Raw genomic sequence first — 27,291 nt, 5'->3', positions numbered from 1 at the left:
TTTAATATTACATGCCATACTCAGCAAATCTACTGAGGAACTAAAGGCAACTTGCACTTTCTTGCTCACCGGTGGTAATCAGGGACACAGTAGGGTTTGTTATCGTCATCAGTGATGAATGGAGAGCCCTCCAGTGTGCAGCTACAAGAAGTGCAGCGGAAACAGTGAGCATGGAAACACTGGCCCACTGCTTTCAGCACGCGGTCTGTGATTCGCTCCCCACAGCGAGAACAAATTGCCAGAGAGTTCTGAACACACATACAGAAGGGAAAAAAAAAAAAAAAAAAAAAAAAGATGTTTCAGCTGTCCCTATTGATTTAGCAGAAAAGTAAAAAGTATGGTTTCTAACATGCTGTGGAGGAGAAAATAAATGTATTCATTGTTCAATTTCACAATAAAGATCAGTTTACTATTATAAGAGTTGGTTCATGCATATCCATATTCAGTGTTATGGGAACAAAGACAGAAAATGTTCACAGTCCTTCTGATCAAGACAAAGCTACACTACCTTTGATATGTACAATGAGATGACCGGCAATATAGAGGTAAGATACACAATTGTAGTTATAGCAAATGGACCATGAACCAACAACATTGTCAGAAACCAAGATTTTGAAAACGTCTTGCTCTTTCACCCACACCCACCCGCAACTGCAGCATATGTCCGTGTGACTGTACTGACTCACCACATAGCACTCCTCACACTCTGGTGTTCCATCCCGGTCATAGAATTGCATCCCCTGCAGGGGGCGCTGGCATGTCAGGCAGCAGAAACAGTGCGAGTGGAAAAGTTTGTCCATTGCCCTGACTGCAGGCTGAGACCTGGACAGAGCCTCGCCACATTTTCCACACACCTCTGTACACACATGTAGGAACCGGAAAAAACAAAGGCGAGTTATCAATCTATTAAACAAAGAATGTACAAAACACTGGTAAAGCAGCATCTCTAGACACACAGACACAATATGAGTGGACATTACTAATAGTAAATCAGTGTACTCTGGGAAGTATAGGTGTCCCCACACTGCAAAGACAGTACAGTCTAAAATACTGTATTTATAATAAAGTGTGTGAAAGTGGAGAGCTATGCTAATTCTCTCATATTTGCTCTGAAATATTATTTTGTTATTAATAACTAAATATGAAATAAGTGTGTGCAGACTGATATGACCTGTAGGTGCTGAGGTGATGACTGGTGCACGGTTGTCCATGTCTTTAATGAAATCTTTGGTCATCCGTTCCAGCTCCTCAACCTCTCGCATTGACAGAGGAACACCACCAGGGGGAGGACCTGCTCCAGTAGCTTTAGGCTGTAAAGCCTTAAAAAGATTTTAAAAAGAGGCTTAATTTGCCTGTAAAACTGTAAAAATGGTTTCTCACATGTACTTCATTAGACAAATTTAAAACACCTAGTCTATGAAGATTTTGGGTAATTCTTAATTCCTGTTATTACATCCAATTCCCAACTGTGTAGAACAATTTAGGTATTGTAATTATAATAATAATAATAATAATAATAATAATATAACTGAAACAGCTAGCTAACTGCATGTGTCTGAGAGAGCTACTATTTGCATGGTTATATTATCTGAAATATAGAAGCAAATCCTACTGTAACAACTTCAGCTTTGACTGACAGATTGACTGATAGATCGGTTTTGACTTTGTGATCAAGTTTACAAAGTCATAACATGACTTCTTATACAGATTGAGGAAATTTTATCAGAAAAAAAATGGACTTTTCCACTAAATCCTGATCAATATAAAAATAAATCCGCAAACCAAGAGGAAGTCATAATTTAAATATATCAAAATTCAAGGCTCCCATACTTTTACTGTTAAATTTCCATTTGATAAGTGACCTCTCTAATGAAATAATCAAATAAAGTGCCTTCAAAGAATTTTAAAATATGAGATTTTATCATTGGAATCTCAATTTTTTTAGTAATAAATAGACTTACTCTGGGTGTTTGACTGGACATTGTGTTGCCATATGGTGATGCTGTGGAAGTGAGAGATGGGGCTGGTTTAGGCTGTGGAGAAGCGGGAGGTGGTGCTGGTTTAGGCTGTGGAGAAGCTGGAGGTGGTGCTGGTTTAGGCTGTGGAGAAGCTGGAGGTGGTGCTGGTTTAGGCTGTGGAGAAGCTGGAGGTGGTGCTGGTTTAGGCTGTGGATAAGCTGGAGGTGGTGCTGGTTTAGGCTGTGGAGAAACTGGAGGTGGTGCTGGTTTCTCCTGATTAACTGGGAGGAAGGCTTTAGTGTTACTGAAAGCAGGTGCAGGTGCTGGGACACTTGAGTTGAAGGCGGGAGGTGGAGGAGGACCTGGTGGTGCAGCAGCTGGTGGAGGAAAAGAGGTGACTTTGGGAGCAAGATTAACCCCTTTTACAGTTGCAGAGCTCATGTTGTTTACAGGTTTGGGGATAAAATTAGAAGCAGGCTGGCTGGGAGTAAATGTGCTTTTAGGAGCGGCTGCAGGTCCTTTAGTTGGTGGTGCTCCAGATGCTGGAGCAGAGGCTGAGCTTGTACCACCCTGTCTCAGTGTGGAACGGGCACGTAGCTCTTCTGCCCAAGGGGCAGGTGGAGGGCGATCCTGCAGCTCTGGTGGGGGCAGGAAAGACAGGGAGGGTTTGGGTGCTGTGGGAGGAGGAGCAGGTGGCTTTGGACTAGGCACTGAAGATGGCTGACTGGACATCTTAGAAAAACAAATACAAGAGTGAGGCATCAGTTGCTATAATAATCTTATGATGAAGTTTTAATATAAGTTTTGTTTTGTTTACATTTTTAATTATATCACAACTTGATAAAAACAACAGGGAACATTAAGGGAAAAAAAAGATATATGTACATATCTTTGTACCTTTGGGTTGAAAGGTCTTCTTGTTTCCATTTCTGATAACATATCAGTTAGAGAGTCCAGCTGTCTATCAAAACTAGTCTGTTTATCCAACGATTTCTATACAAAATAGAGTGAATAGCAAAAAACACAAGTAACATACCAGAGGGAGTAAGAGTGATAATAGTCACAAACTAAGAAAAGAAAATGGGCTTTATGTGAAAATGTCCCTATAATTAACAGCCAATTATGCAAATCTGATCAAATTACTAAAATAAATAAATAAAGTAGAAAAAACTGGTAATGACAAAAGCAAAATTAGATCCAAATGCTTGAAAGTTTAAGAGTAATTTACTTAATCAGTAAATCCTGTTTGAATTAAATGCTATAAGATTAGTGCTGAAATACAAGAGATTACCTACAAGTAAACTATTTCATTGGCTCTTCAGGAATTTATAGCCTTTGTGCATTTTTCTGTCAGTTTACTTTTAGTTTAGTAATAATATAAAAACGTGTTTCAACAGGTACAATTCTACTGCATAAATGTAACAAAAATAACTTAAAAATGTAACTAAATATAGTGAATCAAGGAAGATAACGCGATAAACTTATAGTCGGAGCTTAACACTCGAACCTGTGGTTAACAAACAAATGTTTAGTGTGGAATAAGCAGATGGTCTTATATGTGCAGTCTATGTGGTATAAACATTAATAAAATATTCTACAATACAATCAAAGGGTTCAAAATACAGCTTAATCAAGTATTTCAGTATTCAGAATAACAGTATTGGGAATAAAACAAGCATCAGTGCATGTTCTACAGCTGAAGTCTAGTTGCTGCCTTACTTTTTTACACCAGTCTGTGTAAACTCTAAAGGCGGGGAAAATCACGTATGATCAGCGGTTTCTGAATGACTTTAAGCAGCCATTCTGGCAACCATGCCACGGTTAAAGTCAAGAGAGAGAGAGAGAGAGAGAGAGAACGATAGAATTTAAATTTATTTATCTCAGTGACTGTCTTAATTTCTGGCATACTTTCATGGGTGTAATATGCATATGCAACATTGTGTTATCAAGACACACGTAACCCAGAAAGGTATTTATGAGGGAACAATTATTATGCAAATATCTAGATTGTGGCCAGATTAACCTAGTGTGAAAATAGTATTGTAATATATTGAAGCCCAGGAAAATGTAATTTTAGTGTAGGGTTTTTGTATTCTTTTACTCGGTGGCAACTGAGAACAACTTTTGATTTAAACATTTCTGATTTTTCGAATGCTTTATACGGGCTAATTTATGTGGGTGGGACTTTGGATCACATCTATCAAAATAGTACTCAGAATTAGCCATTACAGCAGCTCTTAATTTAACCCAAACATAGAAACTAAACAAAATTCCTTTCTGCTTGCTCATTCACTTTGAGGGTGACAAACGGCCTGGTTGGCCACAGACCACAAAACCGCAACTAGAATTATTTTGAGTATTTCAGATACACACAAATTGTATATGTATATAAATGTATGCTGCAAACATTTATACTAATATATATTATATACATTTCTTTTTTTATTATTATTAATGCTATCATAAATAAATGAAAATGGAAGTTTTGTGGAAGCTTTGCCCCATCAGTTCTTGCATGCTTTTAAAGTATCAGCACTTTGCATGATTAATAACAGTTCTGTGCACCTCCATCAAGTGTTATGAGGTTGATGAACTGTCAAAAGCCAAAAATCACAGACCGTATGGAAATGCTGTCATTTGGACCTGTAAGTTTTTCCAGTATTTCTCAGGCAGAGTGGTAGAGCTCATATTTCATTTAAAAAAAACTCTGGTTTGGATGACATACCAAAAAATAATAATAATAAATAAAAATAAAAAAAGAATACAGATTATTAATGACTAAGGAAAAAAATACTAATTGTGAAAATTGGGTTACACTTCTACAATGAGTGTATGATCTAAAATAATCCACACAGCATTGATCAATGAAAAATACATTAAGTAAATATTTGGAATATATGTTACCAGCAACTTAAAACTGAAATCAGATCAAGTCTAAGTTCTTACCTGAAGACTGACAACGGTGCCAGGTGCGGGGAGTGGAGGTGCAGGAGGGGGAGGGGGAGGAGGTGGAGGAGGAGCGTGAGAAGACTCTGAGGACACGAAGCTCACATCTTCAGGAGGTGCTGGTAAGGGCAAGTCTTCAGCAAAAGGAGGAGGGGGAGGAAATGCAGGGGGAGGGGCCTCAGATGCAGGGGGTGTGAGCTGACATTCTGGGGGAGGAGCTGGCAGATCTGCGTCCATTGGAGGAGGAGGGGGTGGAAAATCTGGCCGAAAGACGCAGTGGAATGGTTTAGAAACATGCCAGTCATAGCAATAACCATCCAACCAACAAATCAATCAACCAATGACATCTTTAATGCCACAACAGCCTTAAACCAGAGGGGGGAAAAATGCTGTTTTAGCATAAATCTAAAGAGCATATAGTGCAGATTGTCCTCTCAAAGAAAACAAGAGATTGTAGCAGCTGGTTACATGACGTGTGCCGGGTTGGCACATTAGCAACATTAATTCATTTCATACATTTAACCATCTTTCCTTACTAGATAAAAAAGTACACCATATATGATTTGTCTATTATATTGTGTGTGTGTGTGTGTGTGTGTGTATATATATATATATATATATATATATATATATATATATATATATATATATATACACACATATATATATATACACACATATATATATATACACACACACACACACACACACACACACACACACACACACACACACACACACACACACACACACACACACACACACACACACACACACACACACACACACACACACACACACACACACACACACTATATGGACAAAAGTATTGGGGAACCTGAACTTTCCTGCCATATGTTGTTCTTGTTACCATTAAGCTGGAGGGAAACATTGTATAGGAAGTCTTTGGATGCGGTATAAGAAATGTTTGCGTTCACTTGGGTTTCCAGAATGGCAATGCCCCTGTGCACAAAGCGAGCTCCACAATGATTTGGTTTACATGGGTTGAAGAGAAAGATCTTGAATGGTCTGCTACTGAGCTCTGATCTCATCGCTAGTGAACACCTTTGGGGTAAATTGACTGCACCTCAGGCCTACTCACCCTAGATCAGTAACTGACTTCACTAACATCCTGGTGGTTGATGAACACAAATCTCCACAAGCACCCCATAAAATTTAGTGGAACATCTTCCCAGAGGAGTGGAGGAAATTATAAGAGCACATTGGGACTAAACTTGGAATGCGATGCTCAAAAAGCAAAATACCATACTTATGAGCAGGTGTCTGCAAATTTTTGGCAATATAGAGTACGCACTGTATTTATATACATATAATTTGTGTGATCCTCTGTTGTACAGTATCTTTGCCTAAATGCAATTGCAACTAAATCAACTCTGTTCTTGAATTGAATTGAGAAATGTAACTTTAAATGATCTACTGTGCTAGTTGGTTTTGGGCATGGCATTACAATGTGAAAACTTAAAAAAAAAATCAGTGGCAAAAAAGGTTTATCTGACAATATTGATCTAATAAGCAACAATTAAAAAGTGTTCCTAATTGCAACAAGCTCGGCATGTCTGCTAGACAAGTCAGTTCTCAGAAGGTGTCTATTTTTCACATTAACCAAAAGCCGGCATATCCCACATACGCCTTATCCCACATATCCGTAGGGATTCTTTTTTATATATATATATATATATATATATATATATATATATATATATATATATATATATATATATATATATATATATATACAGTGAGGAAAATAAGTATTTGAACACCCTGCTATTTAGCAAGGTCTTCCACTTAGAAATCATGGAGGGGTCTGAAATTGTTATCGTAGGTGCATGCCCACTGTGAGAGACATAATCTAAAAAAAAAATCCCAGAAATCACAATGTATGATTTTTAAACTATTTATTTGTATGATACAGCTGCAAATAAGTATTTGAACACCTGTCTATCAGCTAGAATTCTAAACCTCAAAGACCTGTTAGTCTGCCTTTAAAATGTCCACCTCCACTACATTTATTATCCTAAATTAGATGCACCTGTTTGAGGTCGTTAGCTGCATAAAGACACCTGTCCACCCCATACAATCAGTAAGAATCCAACTACTAACATGGCCAAGACCAAAGAGCTGTCCAAAGACACTAGAGACAAAACTGTACACCTCCACAAGGCTGGAAAGAGCTACGGGGAAATTGCCAAGCAGCTTGGTGAAAAAAGGTCCACTGTTGGAGCAATCATTAGAAAATGGAAGAAGCTAAACATGACTGTCAATCTCCCTCGGACTGGGGCTCCATGCAATATCTCACCTCGTGGGGTCTCAATGATCCTAAGGAAGGTGAGAAATCAGCCCAGAACTACACGAAAGGAGCTGGTCAATGACCTGATAAGAGCTGGGACCACCGTTTCCAAGGTTACTGTTGGTAATACACTAAGACGTCATGGTTTGAAATCATGCATGGCACGTAAGGTTCCCCTGCTTAAACCAGCACATGTCCAGGCTCGTCTTAAGTTTGCCAATGACCATTTGGATGATCCAGAGGAGTCATGGGAGAAAGTCATGTGGTCAGATGAGACCAAAATAGAACTTTTGGGTCAGAATTCCACTACACGTGTTTGGAGGAAGAAGAATGATGAGTACCATCCCAAGAACACCATCCCTACTGTGAAGCATGGGGTTGGTAGCATCATGCTTCGGGGGTGTTTTTCTGCACATGGGACAGGGCGACTGCACTGTATTAAGGAGAGGATGACCGGGGCCTTGTATTGCGAGATTTTGGTGAACAACCTCCTTCCCTCAGTTAGAGCATTGAAGATGGGTCGAGGCTGGGTCTTCCAACATGACAATGACCTGAAGCACACAGCCAGGATAACCAAGGAGTGGCTCTGTAAGAAGCATATCAAGGTTCTGGCATTGCCTAGCCAGTCTCCAGACCTAAACCCATTAAAGAATCTTTGGAGGGAGCTCAAACTCTGTGTTTCTCAGCGACAGGCCAGAACCCTGACTGATCTAGAAAAGATCTGTGTGGATGAGTAGGCCAAAATCCCTCCTGCAGTGTGTGCAAACCTGGTGAAAAACTACAGGAAACGTTTGACCTCTGTAATTGCAAACAAAGGCTACTCTACCAAATATTAACATTGACTTTCTCAGGTGTTCAAATACTTATTTGCAGCTGTATCATACAAATAAATAGTTAAAAAATCATACATTGTGATTTCTGGATTTTTTTTTTTAGATTATGTCTCTCACAGTGGACATGCACCTACGATGACAATTTCAGACCCCTCCTTGATTTCTAAGTGGGAGAACTTGCAAAATAGCAGGGTGTTCAAATACTTATTTTCCTCACTGTATATATTTGAAATAAATAAATGGAGTATAAGCTTTGAACAGGGAATTTGCTGTCAATTCTGACCAACCTATATAAGTCTTCCTATAATATTTGTTTACCCAAGTGCACCCAAAATAATAATATTCCTACATTTGACAAGGATGTCTTACCATCACCAATGGATAAAGGTGGTGGAATTTCTCCAACCCGGCCAACTGTAGCTGTGCTTGCAATTGACGAGGAGAAGGTTGGAGGCTGGGATTGGTTAGATGGTCCTTTGGGTCGAGGAGGGGCCACAGAGGCGAACCTTTTCGGCTGGTTGTAGAAAGAAGGCGCATTGACTTGGAAAGACAGGGAAGAAGTTACCATGAAGGGCTTACTGCCATTGGAGTCCTCCATCTTGTTCTATGTAAATAAAAAAAAGAAAAAGTGCATGACAAAATTGCAAGACATTCTATCCAATTTCATGAAGCTTCTTTTGATTTTCATGGCTTTAGAACACTAAAGAAGAAAGTTAGTTCTGGCAGTCAGTGATGGAATAACACTGCCATCAACAAGAAGCATGTAAGACCTCTACACAAAGTTGTGCTATGATTTAAAGCCATTGGGTTTATTTACTTTCACTAAAATGATGGGAAATTAAAGTGCTGAGTCATCCATTCCTTTGTGCCAACGTGCTTTCTATCCCTTTTTACAAAGAAGACTAAAGCAATGTGCACTACAATAATGAAAAGGCAAAGTGATCAGTGAGAACAAAGCTCCCTCAGACAGCATTTTCTTTTTTTTTTTCTGTTTATCCACATTGAGTCTGTTAGCAGTGGAATCGAGGATAACTAATCCGGATATAGCGTGACCACTGCTTGTTTATCTTTAGCTGTCAAGATGGTTTCTTGGTAGTTTGAGTTGTTCAAGTCTGTGGTTTCATTTCCAGCATGTTCATGAAACGTAATTCATCTATGAAGTAATTTCTCATCCGTCTTATTACAAGTCGTTAAAACGATAGAGAAGAACTGAGCAAAAAAAAAAAAAAATAATAATAATATTCTGAACCTTTAACACTTAACCCACAAGTGTTTCATATTACAAACATTTTATAGGAATTTCTCAAATCTACAGCCAATGCTGTTGTAAACAAGACGCTGTTGTGATGTTTTATGGGTCATCCTCAGAGCAGTAGGTCTACATCACAGCCTTGGCGACTGCAAACCATTCGAATCACTCATTGCTTTGAAAATTTGGTTAACAATGTCAATGGGGTTTGATATGAGGAAGAGAGAAAATGAGCAGTAAAGCACATTTGCATGTCTGTTGCCTCAGGGGGACACAGGGAGAGAATTTCTAGGTATTCGCATAGCGCACAAAGATGCACAGCCAAACAAGAGCCATGGCTTATGTAGCGATCGCATATAAATACGTACATCACTACTGATTTGTTACATGGCATATTATTGTGCTAGAAGTAGCAATTGGAGGATGAGCAAATTGTCTCTATAAGTGGATGCACATGGTCAGGATACTCAATACTCTAATTGGCTCTGACATTCAAACAATGCTCGATTGGTATGGTCCCTTCTTTAGCCAAGAAAACATTCTCCACATCATTACATCCTCACCACCAGCCAACTGCTGAAAAAGGCAGGTCCATTGATTCAAGCTATTGAGGCCAAATTCTGACCCATCTGCATGTCACAGGCGAAAATGTTATTCCTGCGACCATGCAATGTTTTTTTTAATCAACCAGCCGAACCAGGATAAACCAGGCTGTATCACTACGGCTCCAAGTTTCTGCAACCATAAGGTAGTAATTGATTTTATAATAATTTTAATTTTTTGGATTCTTGGATATCTACCATCCTACTGAGCTTACTTCCAACACACCTGGCTCTAATGTTGAATCACTGCTTTGAAAGGCTTTTGATAAACAAGATAAGCTCTGTGGGAAACCACAAGCATTTCTATCCAAACATCTTTTCATGTAGTCAGTGACGATGCCCTCACGCCACAAGCACAGACATACAAGTTACAAAAACACTGTCATTTTCTTGAGATTCTTTCATTGAAAAGAAACATACCTACAACATCGCCTATGCCTGGTTGCACAATAAAATAAAAAAAAGAAGAAGAATCCTGTTATTCATTTGTTTTTTGCTACACAATCCTGACTCTCGTGTGACAATCCTAGTCTTTAAGATGATGTCATCTGTCACAACCAAGGTGTAACTTTAACGTGAAACCGCACTGGATGTTGATTCCTACTGTAGCATCAGCATGGCACTGTGTCAAGCACTTTATGTTCTGGCATTAGTACACCAGCAACATTTTTTAAAGGTATTTCTGAAGTGCTGAGCTCATGAAAACAAGGGGCAGATTTCTGCACTGTCAGAGCTTAATATAGCAAACTCTGATCTAAAAAGACATTTAAGGACAGAGATCAGTCGTTTTCAAAATGCAGTGAGCGAAAGAGGGAAAAGTTTGACAAATTACTGAAAACCTCTCAGAATATAAGAAAAATACTTGAGTTGCACCAAATTATATTAAAAGACCCTTTCATCCATTAGGCATCATTACAACTCTTTGGTTATGCATAAAAAAATTAAAAAAATAAAAACCTCCCTAAATCCCTGGAAGGCCCAGAGGACAAGCAGCCTTAATTTTCATTAGCTTTTCTATCCCAGCAGACAAGTGAGCACTTCCCACTGACTTGTGTAAAACAAAGGTTTTGCCGGTAATTTGATATGTAGTGTTAAATGTAATTCACTTCACACTGCGACACACCGCCACCCTGTGATTATTGTGTAGGTTTCCAAATGCCACAAACTGCTGCAATCAGGCTGATGGTTGAAGACTATTTAAAAAATATTTTATATTTAAAATATACTTAAAAATATAGTGACAAGACGATGTGGCACGCTACATCTTTATTTGGATGATCCATGGCTACCTTGATTCTGCATCCACAAACAGTGGAGTAAAGACGCAAAAAAAAAGAAAAATGACATGCACAGAGAGAAAAGGCGATTCTATTACATAATTCTATGTAGAAATCAGCTTCCTATTAATTATGCATTCAATGGACTTGAAATACATATTTAGAGTGCACAATAACCGACATGCATTAGAAAATTACACATAACAGTTACACATAACCACATTTGCAGTATATGGTACAATACCGCGGTATAACCACAAAAAATAAACAAACATAAATAAATAAAAAGCACTTCCTTACATTTCAAATGACTTTAGCCCCAAGCCACTGCAAGCTACGGTGCCTGAGAACAAGGCCATGGAAATCTTTAGCTGGTTAAAATGATACCTTATGGCTTTGAAGCACATTATGCTCCAGTTAATCATTTTCCCTGGGTCAGAGGCTTTTTCTTAATAAATCCGTTTTTGGTGGTAAAACATCTATTTTTAAGATTTGTTAAATATTTTTTAGTTATATACTGAGACAGTCAGAATGTTGTCTTTATTTACATTTATTTATTTTTATACTCCAATAACTAAACTGAGTAAATCTAGTGAAGCTCGAATCATGAACTAAATCAGAATCCGAGTGTATGATTTCATCCCTATTAAAGAACTTATTTAAAACAGGTGGTCTTATGTTATCGCATAACGTTACCACATTTTAGACCATACAATTATGTTTCTAGGTAACAAAACACAAGACCAGGCAGCACACCAGAACTCCCAATTGCTTTAAAGGGCATAAATAACCATCTACTCTGCATTACTGGCTTTCTAGGGATAATCTTGAGCTCTGTTATTATCCATATCTACAGCAAGTTTAGAATTTAGTCTTTCAGATCATTTGCAATATGCACTGCATTCCCACAAGGTTTCTTTAGTGTAAAAGCAAACCCCAATAAAATAGGTTTGTCTCTACATGAAGGATGTTTGCTATTCTTTTGTGAGATTTTGTGGCAGCCATACCACACAATAGAGATTTAATAAGCATTATAAGCAAACGGCCAACTAAACTGAAAAACGGTTGGTTACGAACCTGAAAGAGGAACATGAATCAATGCCTGCTTCCATGCCAGAGCTTTTTTTTTTATTATTATGAACAACAGGCTTTAATTCTTTGTTGTAATGTTTAGACAAATTATGTACTTATATATTTTGCTTTTAGGAAAACAAGACATTGTTGGCCACACAGAACATTTTGTGTAAACTTTGAGGATAAAAAAAATGTGAAAACATTTTAAATAATGCTCATGACTGTGCTATAAATTAAATAGAATGTGTCTGAAATTGTGGTTGTTCTTTATGCAAACTATTTAAGCACCAGTTGCTGTTTAAATTCCCAAAAGGCTGCCTGCTGGTTCGGACTACAGGAGGTTATTATTAAAACTCCCTGATTGGACTGATGATGACCCTCTTCACTTTAATCCATCTATTGCTTTGATGCTGGGAACAATCATCATGTCTACGTTTCTCTATACTCCCTTCCAGACAGGCTCTGAAGCAAGCCTTGTTGATATAAAGATTTATAGTGTAGGTCAGAGCAAAGTTGTTGTTTTTTTGGAATCTTTATTCCAACACAGAGCTTCATGCACAATATAACTATTAAAAAAGAAGAGCCAAATCAATTATGATGGTTTTTGATACACTTTCCACACAGTTCTACAAATATGAGATATAAGCCAGTTCTTGACAACTGGAGAAGTTATGCCAAGTATACATGCATCAAAAAGAAAAATGAGTGCGTCAAAGGCTAAATCAGGTCCATATCAGTAATGAGATATCTGGAGTTAGCTCTATGGTTCTTCTGTTCACGGAGGTTCCTTAAGTTTGGTTAAACTAAGCCCCACCTTAAGCTCAATGGATGGTAAGGTAGTGTATAGATTAAATGAAACTACAGAATTCTTATCTTTTTGGCTTGATGTTGTCAGAGATTTAATTGTTCTGTCTGGTAACAGACATGAAAGTTACTAATTCAAAGTGCAAAACCAATATGCTACACTACAGGTTAAATAAGGTTATACCAGCTGGAGTGCTTTTTTTTTATTTTTAATAACGCTATTTCCACACATTTTTTTCAGTTGTACCACAGAATACAATTACATGCTGACTTTAGTAACTTCTAAAACGTTTGACTAAACTTTGACTGAACAACCTAAGAAATGCAACACAATGTGTCACACTCAATGAGTCTTTCTTAACATTTACTATGACCGAGCATAAAGCATTTTCACCATTTAATTCTGAGACGTTAAACAAAACGGTGCCCTCTGCCCTGTCAAAACAACTTCAGCATGATTCACATTCTTTTTCAAAAAAGCCTGCTTTTGTAGGCATCCTGAACTCAGGCCAAAACAGTTTCAAAGAAACACTGACTTAATTGTTATCCTCTTGCTTACATGGGAACTGAAATGTTCCCCTTTAACTAAACACAAAACATTGAGACCCTGTTGCTCAGTTGGTGAATGTACTACAATCATATAACTTCTCCATAAGCTGTGTCTCATCGTCTGTCTGTGGTTTTATAAATCACCACACCCAGTATGAATCTGACCTGCTAATCTAACATGAAAATTTGATTTAAATTAAATTACAAAGGCATGTCCACATGATGACCTGGTAAGTGCCAATTGCATTGGTTGGACAAGTAAATTGGTATTGGAAGAAAAAAATCATACATACTACTTTAAAAGCACATTTGTCCTTATGTATAATAAATATGGAAAAAATGTCACTGAACTAACGGAATGCGTGCGAGAGTGAATGAAAGATTAGGGTGTGGTAGCATAAACAGCTGTAATGTAAATGTTTAAAATGCCTTATACTGTCTCATATGAGCCTTTCCTTTCTTTAATGAATATTCCACAAGTGTGGCTACTCTATTCAATTACAGTGAATATTTTCCATTGTTCTATATTCTGGTTCTGGATTTGAGTGGAAAATAGCCAAGAACACTTCGCTCTTATTAAATACAAATTGTGAAATAGCAGAGATTGGAAGGTCTACTATCGTTTCCAACAACCTGCTGAGACTCTGTTAAGCAATATGACATTTCTGAAAGTCACAGCAACCACATCTCAAAAACAGAAATAAAATATCTGCTCACTTATAGTGTTATGGTGCAAAACAAAGGCCCATCTGTGCATTCTCATCACACTTTGTTTGACAGGTGAGAATCCACACCAAGCTTAGGGTCGTTGCTGCTGATGCGCACAGCCGCAGATGTAAACTTTATACAGTAGGCTTGTCCGTCTTTGGAAATGTATGGCATCACAGCTGCTCAGTTTATGAGACTTTTCATGGCATCAGTCCAGAGTACTCCACTGAAACATGGAGACTCGCAAGTCCAAACCTGTTGCCCTGCAGTATCACAAACCGAAAAGAGGAACTCCTACAAACGGTATTACATCAAGTCTAACGCAGGGGGAAAAAATAAATCATTCTGAATAAATATTTGCATTGTATTTAGAGAATGAACCTCTTACACTACAATTAATCTGCTTCATGAGCAAGAGTGACAACACAGGTATTTCTTTCTTTTACGTCACATCATCATGAGCAACGAAGAGAGCAACCAGGCAGGGACTGTTAATCACATCACCGGGTTTAAGTGACTAATCAGTGTACCAGACAGAACTGGAAAGAACATACATAGTAGCTGTGGATCTACACTACACATCCCAGAGTCAGTACCATGCTACATGCAGAGATTTCAGTGTGATCATGCAGGAAATACCTTGGTGTGGAAGACCTGTAATAGAATGTCCTAAATAATAATGACTAGTCTCTCTCGCTCTCTCTTTGATAGTATATTCCTGGAGTTTTTCACACTGCAAAAGTGTTGTAATTTGGAAATGTTTGTAGTTCATCAGAATACAGACCCCGGGGGAAGAGTAAGCTCAAAAATCAACTGTTGTCATTTAATTTATTTCCATGTTTGTTTTATTTTTACTTCATTTCTGACCCCCCCGCCCCCCACCCCCCATAGAGACACTAGACGAACAAACAAGCAGAGGCAGAAGTTCAGGAGAGCAGAAACTGGCCTTATATGGATATCTCACTACTACTCCGCTAAAAGCGAAGTTCCTTGCCAACACTTCAGCATCAGACACGAAAAAAATAGCAGCACTTATATGTTATATATTATATTTATTTAAAAAAAATCTTTCTTTGCGCTTCATACCCTTTTACACGCTTTCTATTTTTATTGCTATTGTACCTGTGAAGTAGAGCTTATCTCAATCCAATCTCCTCTGCCCCACCCATCTTTACCTTTTCCCCATTGACGCGGTCGGATAACTAAAAACAGCGATAATTAAATCATACAATTAAAATCTCGCTAAATACCTGAGCTTTAAAAAAAAAAAAAAAAACCCTTGGCTTTGTATCTGTACACGTACAGAGAGTTAGCAGACGATGCTACGAAGAGCTTCACATATTTTCACACACTGGGAGCAGCATAGCGCACGCGGCTCGAGGGCTATAAAGAGGGACGTCTGTGTGTCTGTGTGTCTGACAGCGTTTACAAATAAAACAAGATACTTACTGCGAGGGTTGTTTTCTGGAGCTATGCAGTTGGGCTAAGCAATGCTCTCGTCCCGCTGTATCGCGCGTCAAACTAACACAAATACCCGAAATTCACTTCCCTCGATTGCTTTAATCAAGCCTTTCCCCGAAGCTAACTCCACCCTATGGGTCAGTGTGTGTGTGTGTGTGTGTGTGTGTGGCTCATCCAGGCGATCAGCTAGCATCACATAGTCATGCCATTGCTTTCACTTGGCCGCACATCAGGGTTGCTCCACCTGCATGTGTGTGTGTGTGTGTAGGAACTTTTCCTCAGCAATGTACACTCACTTCCGGTTTAGCTTCCGCATTTTCCACAAATCCTGTGAACAGTGGAAGGCTGACTGTAACACTGGGGCTAAAGCTGTACTTTCTATTCGGTGAAGGAAATCACCTAGGATAAAAAAAATCCTGTCCAATTTGTCTCAAATGCATTATTTCAAGTAAAGCCACAAAGCATGATACTACCACATAGTTCTGAGGTTGCAGTAATAAAAGGCTGAGGTTCTAGGCATGGTCCTAGGCTTACCTCTTTGTCAGGGAAGAGCTCTCTCAATGTCTCCTAGCCTGGAGATAAAAAGTTTTCCTTTTGAATGCTCTCTCTCTCTCTCTCTCTCTCTCTCTCTCTCTCTCTCTCTCTCTCTCTCTCATATACACACACTCAAAACACACACAGTTCCTGTAACACTTCTATACCCTCCCCCTATTTGTGCAAAGAAATGACACCATACCTCTAACAAGTTCCTTCTCGTTCCCCTTCACCCTGGCCAGGTTTATTACACACCAAGCATTCTCATTCTCTCTCTCTCTCTCTCTCGCTCTCTCTCTCTCTCAGGATTCTTTAAACATTCTTCATTCGATGACATCAGCCCTGCCTGCCTTTCCTTGTAAGGGCAGAGCAAGCGAGAGAGCCAGAGAGAGTGAAAGATAAAGGAGGTTGGAGGTTGATTGGACACAGACAGAGCAAGGTCTGGGAGATGAGTTAAAAGAAGTTACAAAGAATGCTGTACTTAAATTCCCCCCGAAAAAAAAGAAAAAAAGATTGTTTCTTTGAAATAATCCCACTCAACACTACTGCAACAACAGGGAACTTTTGCACAAGCCTTGCCAAGCCCATTCTCTTCCCCTGCTCATATTGCAAGCTCTGAACTGTAATGAGAAACACATGAGGTCATTTAAAACATAATAACATTTTTCTTATTAACCAAACATGGGCATCCATTTAAAGTAAGCTGAAGCAGTGTGTTACATTTGCTCTGATGCAGGAAAGGTTAAAGGTACAAGGACAAGTTGAAAGTAAAAAATTAATGCAGACGGTGAATATTTTTTCTCTTTGTGTATTATCATGAAACCAGGCCAATTAAAACATACATAAGGATGTGACATTACAATTGCCACAATGGTCAAGCCCTAATCCACCCATCCTGCAAATCTTTTACCTCTGTCTAACACTTCCTCAAGAGACCTGTTAAATTTTCAGGTGCATTTTCCTTACAGTTGCCTGGAAAATATTTAAATCTACAGACAGACAGATTAATTCAACGGACTGCTGCTTTTCAAAAATCAACTACCCCTTACAATAAAAAAAACTAGAGTATTTATGCATGAAATATCAACATGAGAGATCAGCAACTCCTCAAATAAGATATTTTAATATATAGGATAAGATATACCTTTATTCGTCCCACAGTGGGGAAATTTCTTAAAGTAGGGAAAATTCTTATATATAGTGCCAATATATGCCAATGTATTCTTATTCATAATTTTTTAACAAAAGAACAATTAGATTAGCTCCAGTTTTTTGGGGGTTGAACAAGGTCAGCGGTCAGGTTTCCCCAGAGACAGAGTGATGGTGTGTTTGCAGCCAAGCTGAAGATGACGCTCCCCTGCAGGAGGCCTTCTGGAGTGTTGCCAAAACCCCAGCACTGGAAAACCAGCCACCCCCTCTTCAACTATGACTCATTGTGTGTGCTCATACTGTATCTCAGCTTGATTCCCATTTCCTCATTCAGTTCCTTCTAACTCAGAGGGAGGTGAGTGTGTCGCAGTGGTTCTTTTTCAGACTTCATCTGTCTCTGTCTTTCCCTGCTGAGAGCATTCATAATGCTCAAGAGCTGCCTTGTGTATGTACTGCTCTCCTATAGAGACAATCATGCATATACTTATGTTCACTTTCAGTGTGCAAACTCAAGCAGACAACTCTATATATGATCACCCATGATCACATATAGCCAAAATGACTCACAGAAAGACTTTTGGTGTATTTGTGTAGTTAACTGCTCCAAGACATTCTCATATTTAGCCTTGCACTTCTTAGCTTGTCCACTAGATGACAGCCCAAAATTGTGCTTTTGTCCTAAACAGATTTAATCAAAACCAGTCCTAGAGGTCAGCAGCACCATATGGTTTAGTGTTTCCCCTCCTCTGGTGCAACTGACACGTTGCAGGACATGACTTCAGAAATAAGAATGGAAAGAGGCCCCTGCATTGGACCCTCCTTCCCATCCAATAAGTATTCCAGCTTCCCACCCAATGGCTTTAGATTCTGACCAGAACAAAGAAATTAATGAGGGTGAATGAATGAATTCATGAATAAATGAATGGAAAGGGAGCAAGTACAGTGTATAGTTTAAGAAAAAAACAGTACAGGAAATCTACTGACGTACAGACAAGTTTAAGGAAGTAGTAGACAGATGGCACCGCCTGATACTGGGAGGCAGTCTGATATGACAAACATGTGGAATAAGCTGACAGGCAACAGAGGGTAACAGGAAGAAAGGGAGAAAGCATATTAATTATGGAGGAAAGATGGGACCTCCCAAAGCATACTGTTTTAGTCTCTCTCTCTCTCTCTCTCTCTCTCTCTCTCTCTCTCTCTCTCTCTCTCTCTCTCTCTCTCTCTCTCTCTCTACACCTCTCTTTGTCACATACACACAAAAATAATGCCTGTTGATGTGTGCAATTTTTAAATAGAAAGAAGTTGTATGTGATGGGCTTTATTCATTCATTTATCCTTTAACATATTTTTTGTTTATTCAAACTGTACAAATAAAGATATTTTGTATTGTTTGTTTTTGGAAAACTAAATGTGAACTTGTGAAATGTAGAGAAGTGAGTGGGAAACCAGGATGATATCTAAAATCTGCTTGTTGTTGAATAAACTTCTTAGTTTATTATCATTACTGGTAAACACAAGGTATTTATAATAAATCCATTTAAATAAAATGCATTTATATTTAAATATGCATTTGAAATTTGCATTCTAATATGCACATGCTTTTTATTGTTATTTTTACCTTCCAGTATATATGTGCTGAAATAAATTTTTTTTTTCTCAAATGCATAGGATAACTCTGATTTATAGTCTGCACTAGCTTGCAGAGCCATGCTGCACTAGAAAATCAATATTAATAATAATTTCATTCTGCTTCACGCTGGGGTTGTATCACACCATGTCTTTGATTGCTTTCATATAACTGCACACCCCCCTGTGCTTTGTTCCTTTCTTATTATTTTTTATTTACCAAAGACATATTAGTAAGACAGCACCTTTTATGCAGTAAACTGTACTGTCACTGTAGAGTGCACTGTCTTTTTTTATTTATTCTCCTTGTGCATTGCAATTCTGTGTGGGTGTGAGCTCTCATAGCTGTGTGCTTAATGCTGTGTGTAAGAAGTGGCGCTCATTATCAAGCCATCTTCGGACCCAAATGTGTGCAGATTCAAGCAACGAACCAGCAGTAAGAATTGTGCTGTTACCTCCGCTTGACTTTCTGTAAGCTCCACATAGCAGTAAAGACTGATTGTTTTTCCAATAGTGTAATGCCTTATTTTTATATCATTCATTTAATAATTAAATATAGGAAATGTTTTTGCAATACAATTGTAGTCAGTTTGTATACTACAGGCAAATATAACTACAGCATATGCTTCGAAACCACATAAATGTAGATCATAATCAAAATAGTAATAAATCATTATTGAATAATTTGAATAACAGATTTCTTTACAGTGAATTGCTTGTCTGTATTTTAGATTTATAGCCAAGTCCGTGCAAGTTAATATGTAATACAGCCACAGCTATGTGTAGGAGGTATGTAAGAAAGAGAGTAGTAAGAGTAAGAAAGAAGTGTTATAAATATAACGATAGAGTGAAATAAAAAGAAGAGGCAAATGATGTCCAGTGTTAGCTGGCACAAAGGCCTATGAACAACACTCCAACACCTACTAATTACTGGATTTAAAGTCAGGGAGAAGCGGCTATGTGTTTCTGATCGCAGAGGCACACCAGACCTCAGATTCTCTGTCTGTGTCTCCTCCTCCATTGACTTCCAGCATATCATCAAGCAATCCTACAGAAACACGTGCACACCCACACACACCCACACACACACACAATAGAATGTTGTCGGAAAAGAGCATTTTCTGTGTGTGTCAGGTCCTTTGGTGTCCACTGTAGTGCACACAATAGTATATATACGATGACTTCTCATTAGACTATATCCTGCTCTATACCTTTACATGAAAATCCTGCATGTTCAGCATTATGTATCTTTTGCCCATTACCACATGCTGCAGTGTGAAATAAATGAACACAAACAGCGAAAGCGCGAAACTGCTATATATAGGCAACAAGCAGGGTGCCTCTTCACGATTGGGAAGATTACAGCTCCTTCAGCATGTCAAGCTATCTCTTTGTGTACATTTGCTATTAACCCTTGATTTCCCACTCTCCATTTGTCATCGTCTACCTTTTCTTCTCTAGCCCTTTTCTCCTACTCTCACTCTTGTTCGATCTACACCACTTGCCTTTCACTGAATACTAATTTATCTGCCTCACCTCTGTTTAAAATGGCTCAAGGCCTGCCTGTCCTACTCATTTCCTCCCTTTCTCTCTCTCTCTCTCCCTCTCCCTCCCTCCTCATCCCTGTCCATCTGTCCATCTCTCTGTGTGTGTATGTGAAGGAGAAATGATTACACCTCCATCCATTCTTTCATTGTTCCATCTCATTTTATCTGCATCACTGCACAAATTTAAAACATAATTATTGTGATTGAAAGAGAGATAGATAAAGACAAAAGGCAGATATGCAGATAACAAATCTACTTCTTGTGCTTTTATTTCTGTCTATGTCTGTGTATGTGTGTGTGCCACTAAGGACAATGAGAGGACAAGATTACAGAAACAGCAAGAAATGGGTGGGGAAAGAGAAATCTAAAAAAAAAAAAAAAAAAAAAAAAAAAAAAAAAAAAGTCTATGCAGGAATACCCTCAAATGATCTTTCATTATTGACTATGAGTGAGTGGGTGAGCAAGAGCCAAAGGGGAGGGGAATCCAAAAAAGATACAAAAAAGGAAAAAAACAGTGCTGCATTGTAAAAGTGAGAGCAGAACGAGAGAGGGAGACAGAGACAGAGAAAAGGACTGAGAGAGAGAGAGAGAGAGAGAGAGAGAGAGAGAGAGAGAGAGAGAGAGAGAGAGAGAGAGAGAGAATCACCGCATTTCATCTCAGTCACACAGCAGTGCACAGATGTGGTGAAAACAATGGAAACATACGTGCTTGCTGTGTTAAGAGTGATCTCTCTCTCACACACACACACACACACACACACACACACACACACACACACACACACACAGACACACACACACACACACACACACACTTATATGGAGCAATATCAGTAATACCGCAGCAGTTCCAGCCACCTGCAAGCACAAAAATTATTCAAACTACCTGCCATTTAAATTAATACATTGATTCACTTCTAACAAAAAAATAACATTATTAAATAACATCACATTTCTGTTATCAATAAAAACGTATAGTAAAATTACTATATTCTTATGATGGTCTGACTGCATCACTGAGAGAAGGAGAGTGAGAAGGAGAGAGAGAGAGAGAGAGAGAGAGAGAGAGAGAGAGAGAGAGAGAGAGAGAGAGAGAGGGAGGGAGAGAAAGAGAGAGAGAGAGAGAGAGAGAGAGAGAGAGAGAGAGAGAGAGAAAGGGAGGGAGGAAGAGCACTATGAGAGTAGAGAGGCAGCAAGAGAATAGAAAGGGAGAGAGAAGGAGAGAATGTATAGTGAACGGCAAGCGTTTCCTTGTTCATGTCCTGGGCCTTTGTGAATAAACCATGGGATGTATTGGCTCACGAACCCTCAGTAAGACCATTTCCTTTTGTATTAATGCTGACAATGGTGTGTGTGTGTGTGTGTGTGTGTGTGTGTGTGCGTGTTAATTAGGGAGTTGGGGAGGGGTAGCTGGTGTGGAAAGCAGCACTGAGCTAACATTTGAGATGTGTCAGATATATTTGGCTGTATGGACTGAAACATGTTTGGAGCTTTGTGTTACTTTGTGTGTCTGTACGGCTTACACGTTTTGTGTATGTTTATGAGTTTATAGTAAGGTTGCTGGATCAGAACCTACATCTCTTGATTTATGCTACTGCATGACTGGGGTGTGTGTGTGTGTGTGTGTGTGTGTGTGTGGGCGGTAGCGATGTTAATAAAGAGTGATGGGGAGATGGAGGATGGAAATGCAGTAATTTCAGCTGTTTGCTTTGAACACTTTGAAAAATGGATTTGTGAAATCTGGATAACTGAGCAAAGGAAAAAGAAATGTAGCAAACATGCTTGATTGACATGAAAGAAAAAGAGAAAGGGGTACAGAGAGAAGGAGAAGAGGAAAGAAAAGGCATGCTTGAGTTCACTGCAGTCAGCTGAGAGGGGAGATGCAACAAGGATTAAGGGGGAAGGAGGGACATGAGCAGGAGTTACTAATAGTGCGTTCCGTGCAAGCGTGTGTGTGTGTGTGTGTGTGTGTGTGTGTGTGTGTGTGTGTGTGTGTGACTGAGGATATTTCAAATCTGACAGTGAAACTCTGAAAAGCATAAATGTTCAGCATGTTTGAACCATTTTCAGATTACTGCCTATAATAAGGAGAGGCAATGCAGCATGAACCTGGAAATGACACCTCAAAAGGAAATGTAGATTTATTTATAGAACATTTCTTCTTTCCTGGGCAGAGCTTTGATGGCTTCTATTGACTTTTGACTTAAAAGGCTATTGACAACATTTCTAGGTGGGCAGTCTGACTGAAACACAAAAAGCTTGTAACCAACTTTCTTCCTGTCAAAGATCTTTGAATCTATTAGGTTTGATGCACGATAATGTTCTATCTACAGTGACCTTACCCCAGTTTTACTCTCAATGACCTACCAAAATCAAGTAGTGAAAGGCCCTACATAGTATTCAGCAAAACTTAACTTAACTTAGGGGTCTAAAAGTTCGACTCAGCATAAACAAGGTCAGAAGAGCATGGGAATGTATTAGTTCAAGATGAATCGTGTGTGTGATGGTCAGTGCATGACTTTATATCATCAATGTAAATGATAATAATTTCTGCCCCAGTAACCACCTGCTGGTATTTACTTTCAGTTTGTATTAGGAAATGTACAATGTACAAAACCGACTTGTTTAAGACAGCAAAGGAGACAGCATTGTTTAGTAGGGAGAGTTTCAAGCTCTTAGCAGTGCAAATAATAATAGTAAAGGCATCATTTGGTGATGCAGATTAACATGTACATGTGAATACTGAGACCTCTAACAGCTTCATGAGTGACAGTCATTGGTGGCCAGCGCAGCTGCTATCTTCTTTCTCATACAGTATACAATAATTCAATGTGTCATTAAAGGCCTAAAGTGAGAGTAAACAAAGAAAGTAACACTGCATTATTTATTTATTACACTTGTGATTTATTAGACTGATGGGTGGGAAGAATAGGAGGAATATTTGCATAAAGAAATTATTATATCAAGCATGCTATATCTATCGATTCCCAGTGTGCGTTTCACATTTTTCTGGCCACTTAAAAATGGACCACGATCACTACTGACAAACGAGAGAACAAATATATAAACAGGATATTATTTATATATTTACTATACATTTTACAACTATTTTACTATAGTATAGCACATGTACAGTATGCTTATCATCATGTAGTGCTACTGTTTGTATATAAAATATTGTCCCAGTCAAAGCGGCTGTCAAATACTATGCAAAAAAAAAAGTAGATTGAGGTAGGCTTTCATAAATCTTCTCATATGTCCACTTGAAAAAGATTGTCACTTCTAATGCTAATATGAATCTCTGTTCTTTGTTTAGCTATAGGTTTTTTCATAATCGTTTTTGCGTTTAATTCGCAGCTCCTTTTTTGGAAAGAAAAATGATCTCTGGCTGTCTCAAACTGAAGCAATATTAAATGACAGCGTTATAGATCTGTAAGTGTGCAGCAGAGTAGAATATATTGGCACAGTTCTATAGAGTATTGTCGGATGCTCGGTGTGTATTCTGCTGTTGGGCAGCTCTGGAGGCAGATATCGATTGGCAAACTTCAGATCAGCTTTCTGAGCCAGACTGTGATCTGAGAGCTGGATAATGCAGTGATAGGATACACACGCATACACGCATACACACACACACACACACACACACACACACACACACACACACACACACACACACACACACACACGTAGGAGGAGGAGGCTTGGCTGAAGTAAAAGATCCTATAAAAACACGCAAACAAGTGCTGGTTTGGCTATACTTGTATTAATGCTGCATAGTGCCCCAATACAAACACACACACACACACACACACACACACACACACACACACACACACACAAGCAAATACTAATTAATAATATATAAGATTTTTCTCTCATAGGGTTGCAGGCCATATTTGAAAGATTTTGAATCTTTAAAATGGCCGAAGTGCAGGAACAGTTATAATCCAATATTCAAAATCAGGGTATTAAATATAGGTTGTTAACATTGTTCTTAATGACTGTTACTGCTTTATACGACATACACAAGAAACGAAGGGGAATGCAACATGTAGTTACCACTTGCATTGTGCAAGTGTTCATTGTTTTATCCTCAGTAACTGCTTTATCCTGATCAGGGTCATGGAGGATCCAGAGCCTATCCTGGGAACACTGGGTGCAAGGTAGGAATGCACCCTGGATTGGACCAATAGTCCATCACAGGTCACCATACACCCCCAGATTCCCACAGACAATAACACAAAACTTAGGATTGAACCACGGAACCTGATCCTATGACATCTGTGTCACACTGTGCCAAGTGTTTGTTTTTGGTATTTACCGATGTGTGCTGTTGACTCAGTACATTTCCCTTACTGACATACAGGCATGTTCTCTCCCAGACTTATTATTTTATTTTCTTCAGCATACTGCACATGTTCACTTCTGACCCAGATGTCAGCTAGCGAATCTGTAATTAGAGCAAGCGCACACTACACTCACAAGTGAATATGGCCTTGAGTGCTGAGTGGAGAGGTGCTTGAAGAATCAACTCATTCAGTCTGAAAATGACAGAATTCCTCCATCAGTGTTTCAGAAATTACAATAGTATAACAAACCATTGTCTATTTTATGGTAAAGGATGAAAATAAGTGATTGCCAAAGAATTATGAAAGTAGCTTACATGTTTGGGTTAGGTTCAAATTTGTTGTCGAGTACATAGACAATGAAATGCATTGTTAAATTATTAATAAGCTTATAAGCTTAAGCTTATTCAAAGATTTTTACACATCATACTTTTTCGTGGACTAAATATACTGGACTAGTTTTTTGCAATTATTTATAACTCTGGGACAGTAGGTAGCATTGGAGAAGGGCGTTTTAGTACAGCCATGACAAAACATTTCCTTAACCAGTCTCAGTGGAGGTTAAGCCTTGCCTTAAAATAAAAATCATGAAATTTTCATAAAATGTGATGTACCTGTATTTACATTTGGAATTATCCTCAATTAAACATAGTGACAGGTCTGGTGTATGTTGGGTGATATGTGTAGGGATAACCTTGCCTTGCTGAGTGAGGTTAAGAATTTGTTATTGTTGTGAGTCCAAAGTGTGTTCCGCTTATTACACTGTTTTAATTCTTATGGCAGTGTGCAGGAGGGTCTGGAATCAGCCCTGCAACAAGAGCATCAATTTGATCTGGCTCTTTATCACACACACATGTATGTGTGTGTGTACATATGTGTGTGAGAAGGCTTAGTGTTGACTGCACTACAGTGTCACGGTAGAGAAAACGCAGTGTACAGGCAGTCTATGGTGAAAATACAGTCTCTGTGCATGACTGCCATTACACCTGAGGGAGCTCTCCAGGCTATTACTTGAGGCTATGTTAACCTTTAGTGAGGGTGTATGTGAGAGCCTGAAAGAAAGCACACCGTGTCAGAAAGCTTCCTGGAGCATTAGTGAGGTTTGTTTGTTCCCTGTTCTTTTGTGTAATAAAGTGGCTCAGCTGCTTTTTCTCCCTTCAGTGCAGTCTCACTACATCTAAGTGTTACCTATTGGCTGACTTTAACAAATTTTTTTTATTCTTGTGTGCAGCATGTCTGAGAAATTGATATATTTATATAAATGTATCGTTCTCTAATCCCCCCCCCCACCACCACCACCACCACCCTGATTTTTAAAACACATGACAGCTGACCTTGGCCTGAAGCATTTCAATACAGGCCATTTAAAATAATCAAAATGAGATTTGGCCCACTGACTGCTACACTTCTTTTATATTTACTATTACAGTCTCATGGAAGTAATATACAGTGCTTTCTTACTGTTTTTATCCAGGAAATTTAACCCAGATATTTCATAATTCATTTCTATAGCATCTATCAAGAATTTCTACAATCAGTTGTTTAAATAACAAATGCACATTGGAAATTTTTACAATAATCTAATATGTCTAGTAAATGTTCTGTTATTAAACTCTTATATGATTCTTGGGTGTCTGACACTGTTAAAGCTGTTTCTGATTGGACTTAGCTGTGCACTAAATATTACACACAATAATAGAAACTGGTAATGACATCTAATAGCATTTAAAGGGTAATTCATTCGGTTTAACAATAGGTGCACTGCACGATGGTATTGTACATACTTTAGGTACAATATACAGTTTACTCGCTCTCATTGTCTTCTGTTAAGAATGATCGAGCTGCATTTAAGGTATTGTATTACAGAGAGGGACTCCCAGTTATTGATCTGATTACAAAGTGCTATATATATATATATATATATATATATATATATATATATATATATATATATATATATATATATATATTTACACACACACACACAAAATGATGGCAGCTGCAACAGTCCACACTGTAAAAAAAATTCTGGACTGGACAAGCTATGTGCCTGTAAAACATTATATGCGTCCATCTATGGAAGGTCACCATGTAGTTCTTCATAAAGGCACAGACTCATGCAGTATTAGAGCATCGTGACAGATAAGTGACGAGGACAAGCAGTACTTTCAGATGCGTCATCTAAACTGTGCAGTAAGGCTGATTTGGCTCTTCTCTTTACCATGGGCATGATTAATTACAGTCTGTAGCACTTACATGTTGTTTATCAAACAGGTCCGACATTGGCTCAGTATGATGCAGCTGGCATTGGCCTCCT

At 38.5% G+C, this 27,291-nt stretch overlaps 2 protein-coding genes across 11 annotated transcripts in view; one reads left to right on the top strand and one right to left on the bottom strand.

Moving 5' to 3' along the window:
• Window positions 1–65: 65 nt before the first annotated feature.
• Window positions 66–16,026, bottom strand: zyx (zyxin; the record flags this gene model as incomplete). The annotated part of the gene is made up of 8 exons (XM_083553212.1): window positions 15,761–16,026; window positions 8,418–8,652; window positions 4,905–5,164; window positions 2,856–2,951; window positions 1,962–2,690; window positions 1,172–1,319; window positions 687–856; window positions 66–248 (listed from the first exon to the last, which is right to left on the bottom strand). The coding sequence occupies exons 2-8, from the start codon at window positions 8,644–8,646 to the stop codon at window positions 66–68; spliced, it is 1,815 nt and encodes a 604-aa protein (XP_083409338.1). The 5' UTR covers window positions 8,647–8,652; window positions 15,761–16,026.
• A 5,676-nt stretch (window positions 16,027–21,702) lies between these two features.
• The window catches only part of fam131bb (family with sequence similarity 131 member Bb), a 28,621-nt gene continuing 23,032 nt past the window's right edge, over window positions 21,703–27,291 (top strand). The window contains exons 1-2 of one of the 10 annotated variants that reach the window (XM_083551706.1): window positions 21,703–21,939; window positions 24,747–24,791. In XM_083551706.1, the coding sequence (XP_083407832.1) occupies window positions 21,912–21,939; window positions 24,747–24,791 (73 nt within the window). In that variant the 5' untranslated portion in view covers window positions 21,703–21,911. The remainder of the gene's footprint in view (window positions 21,940–24,746; window positions 24,792–27,291) is intronic. The other 9 variants (XM_083551704.1, XM_083551702.1, XM_083551710.1 and 6 more) reach the window with 9 other exon arrangements.

The sequence above is a fragment of the Silurus aristotelis genome (assembly GCF_946808225.1).
Source record: "Silurus aristotelis genome assembly, chromosome: 1".
Classification (NCBI taxonomy): domain Eukaryota; kingdom Metazoa; phylum Chordata; class Actinopteri; order Siluriformes; family Siluridae; genus Silurus; species Silurus aristotelis.
The sequence above is the reverse complement of the archived record's forward strand: the minus strand, read 5'-3'. Positions and strand labels throughout refer to the sequence as shown.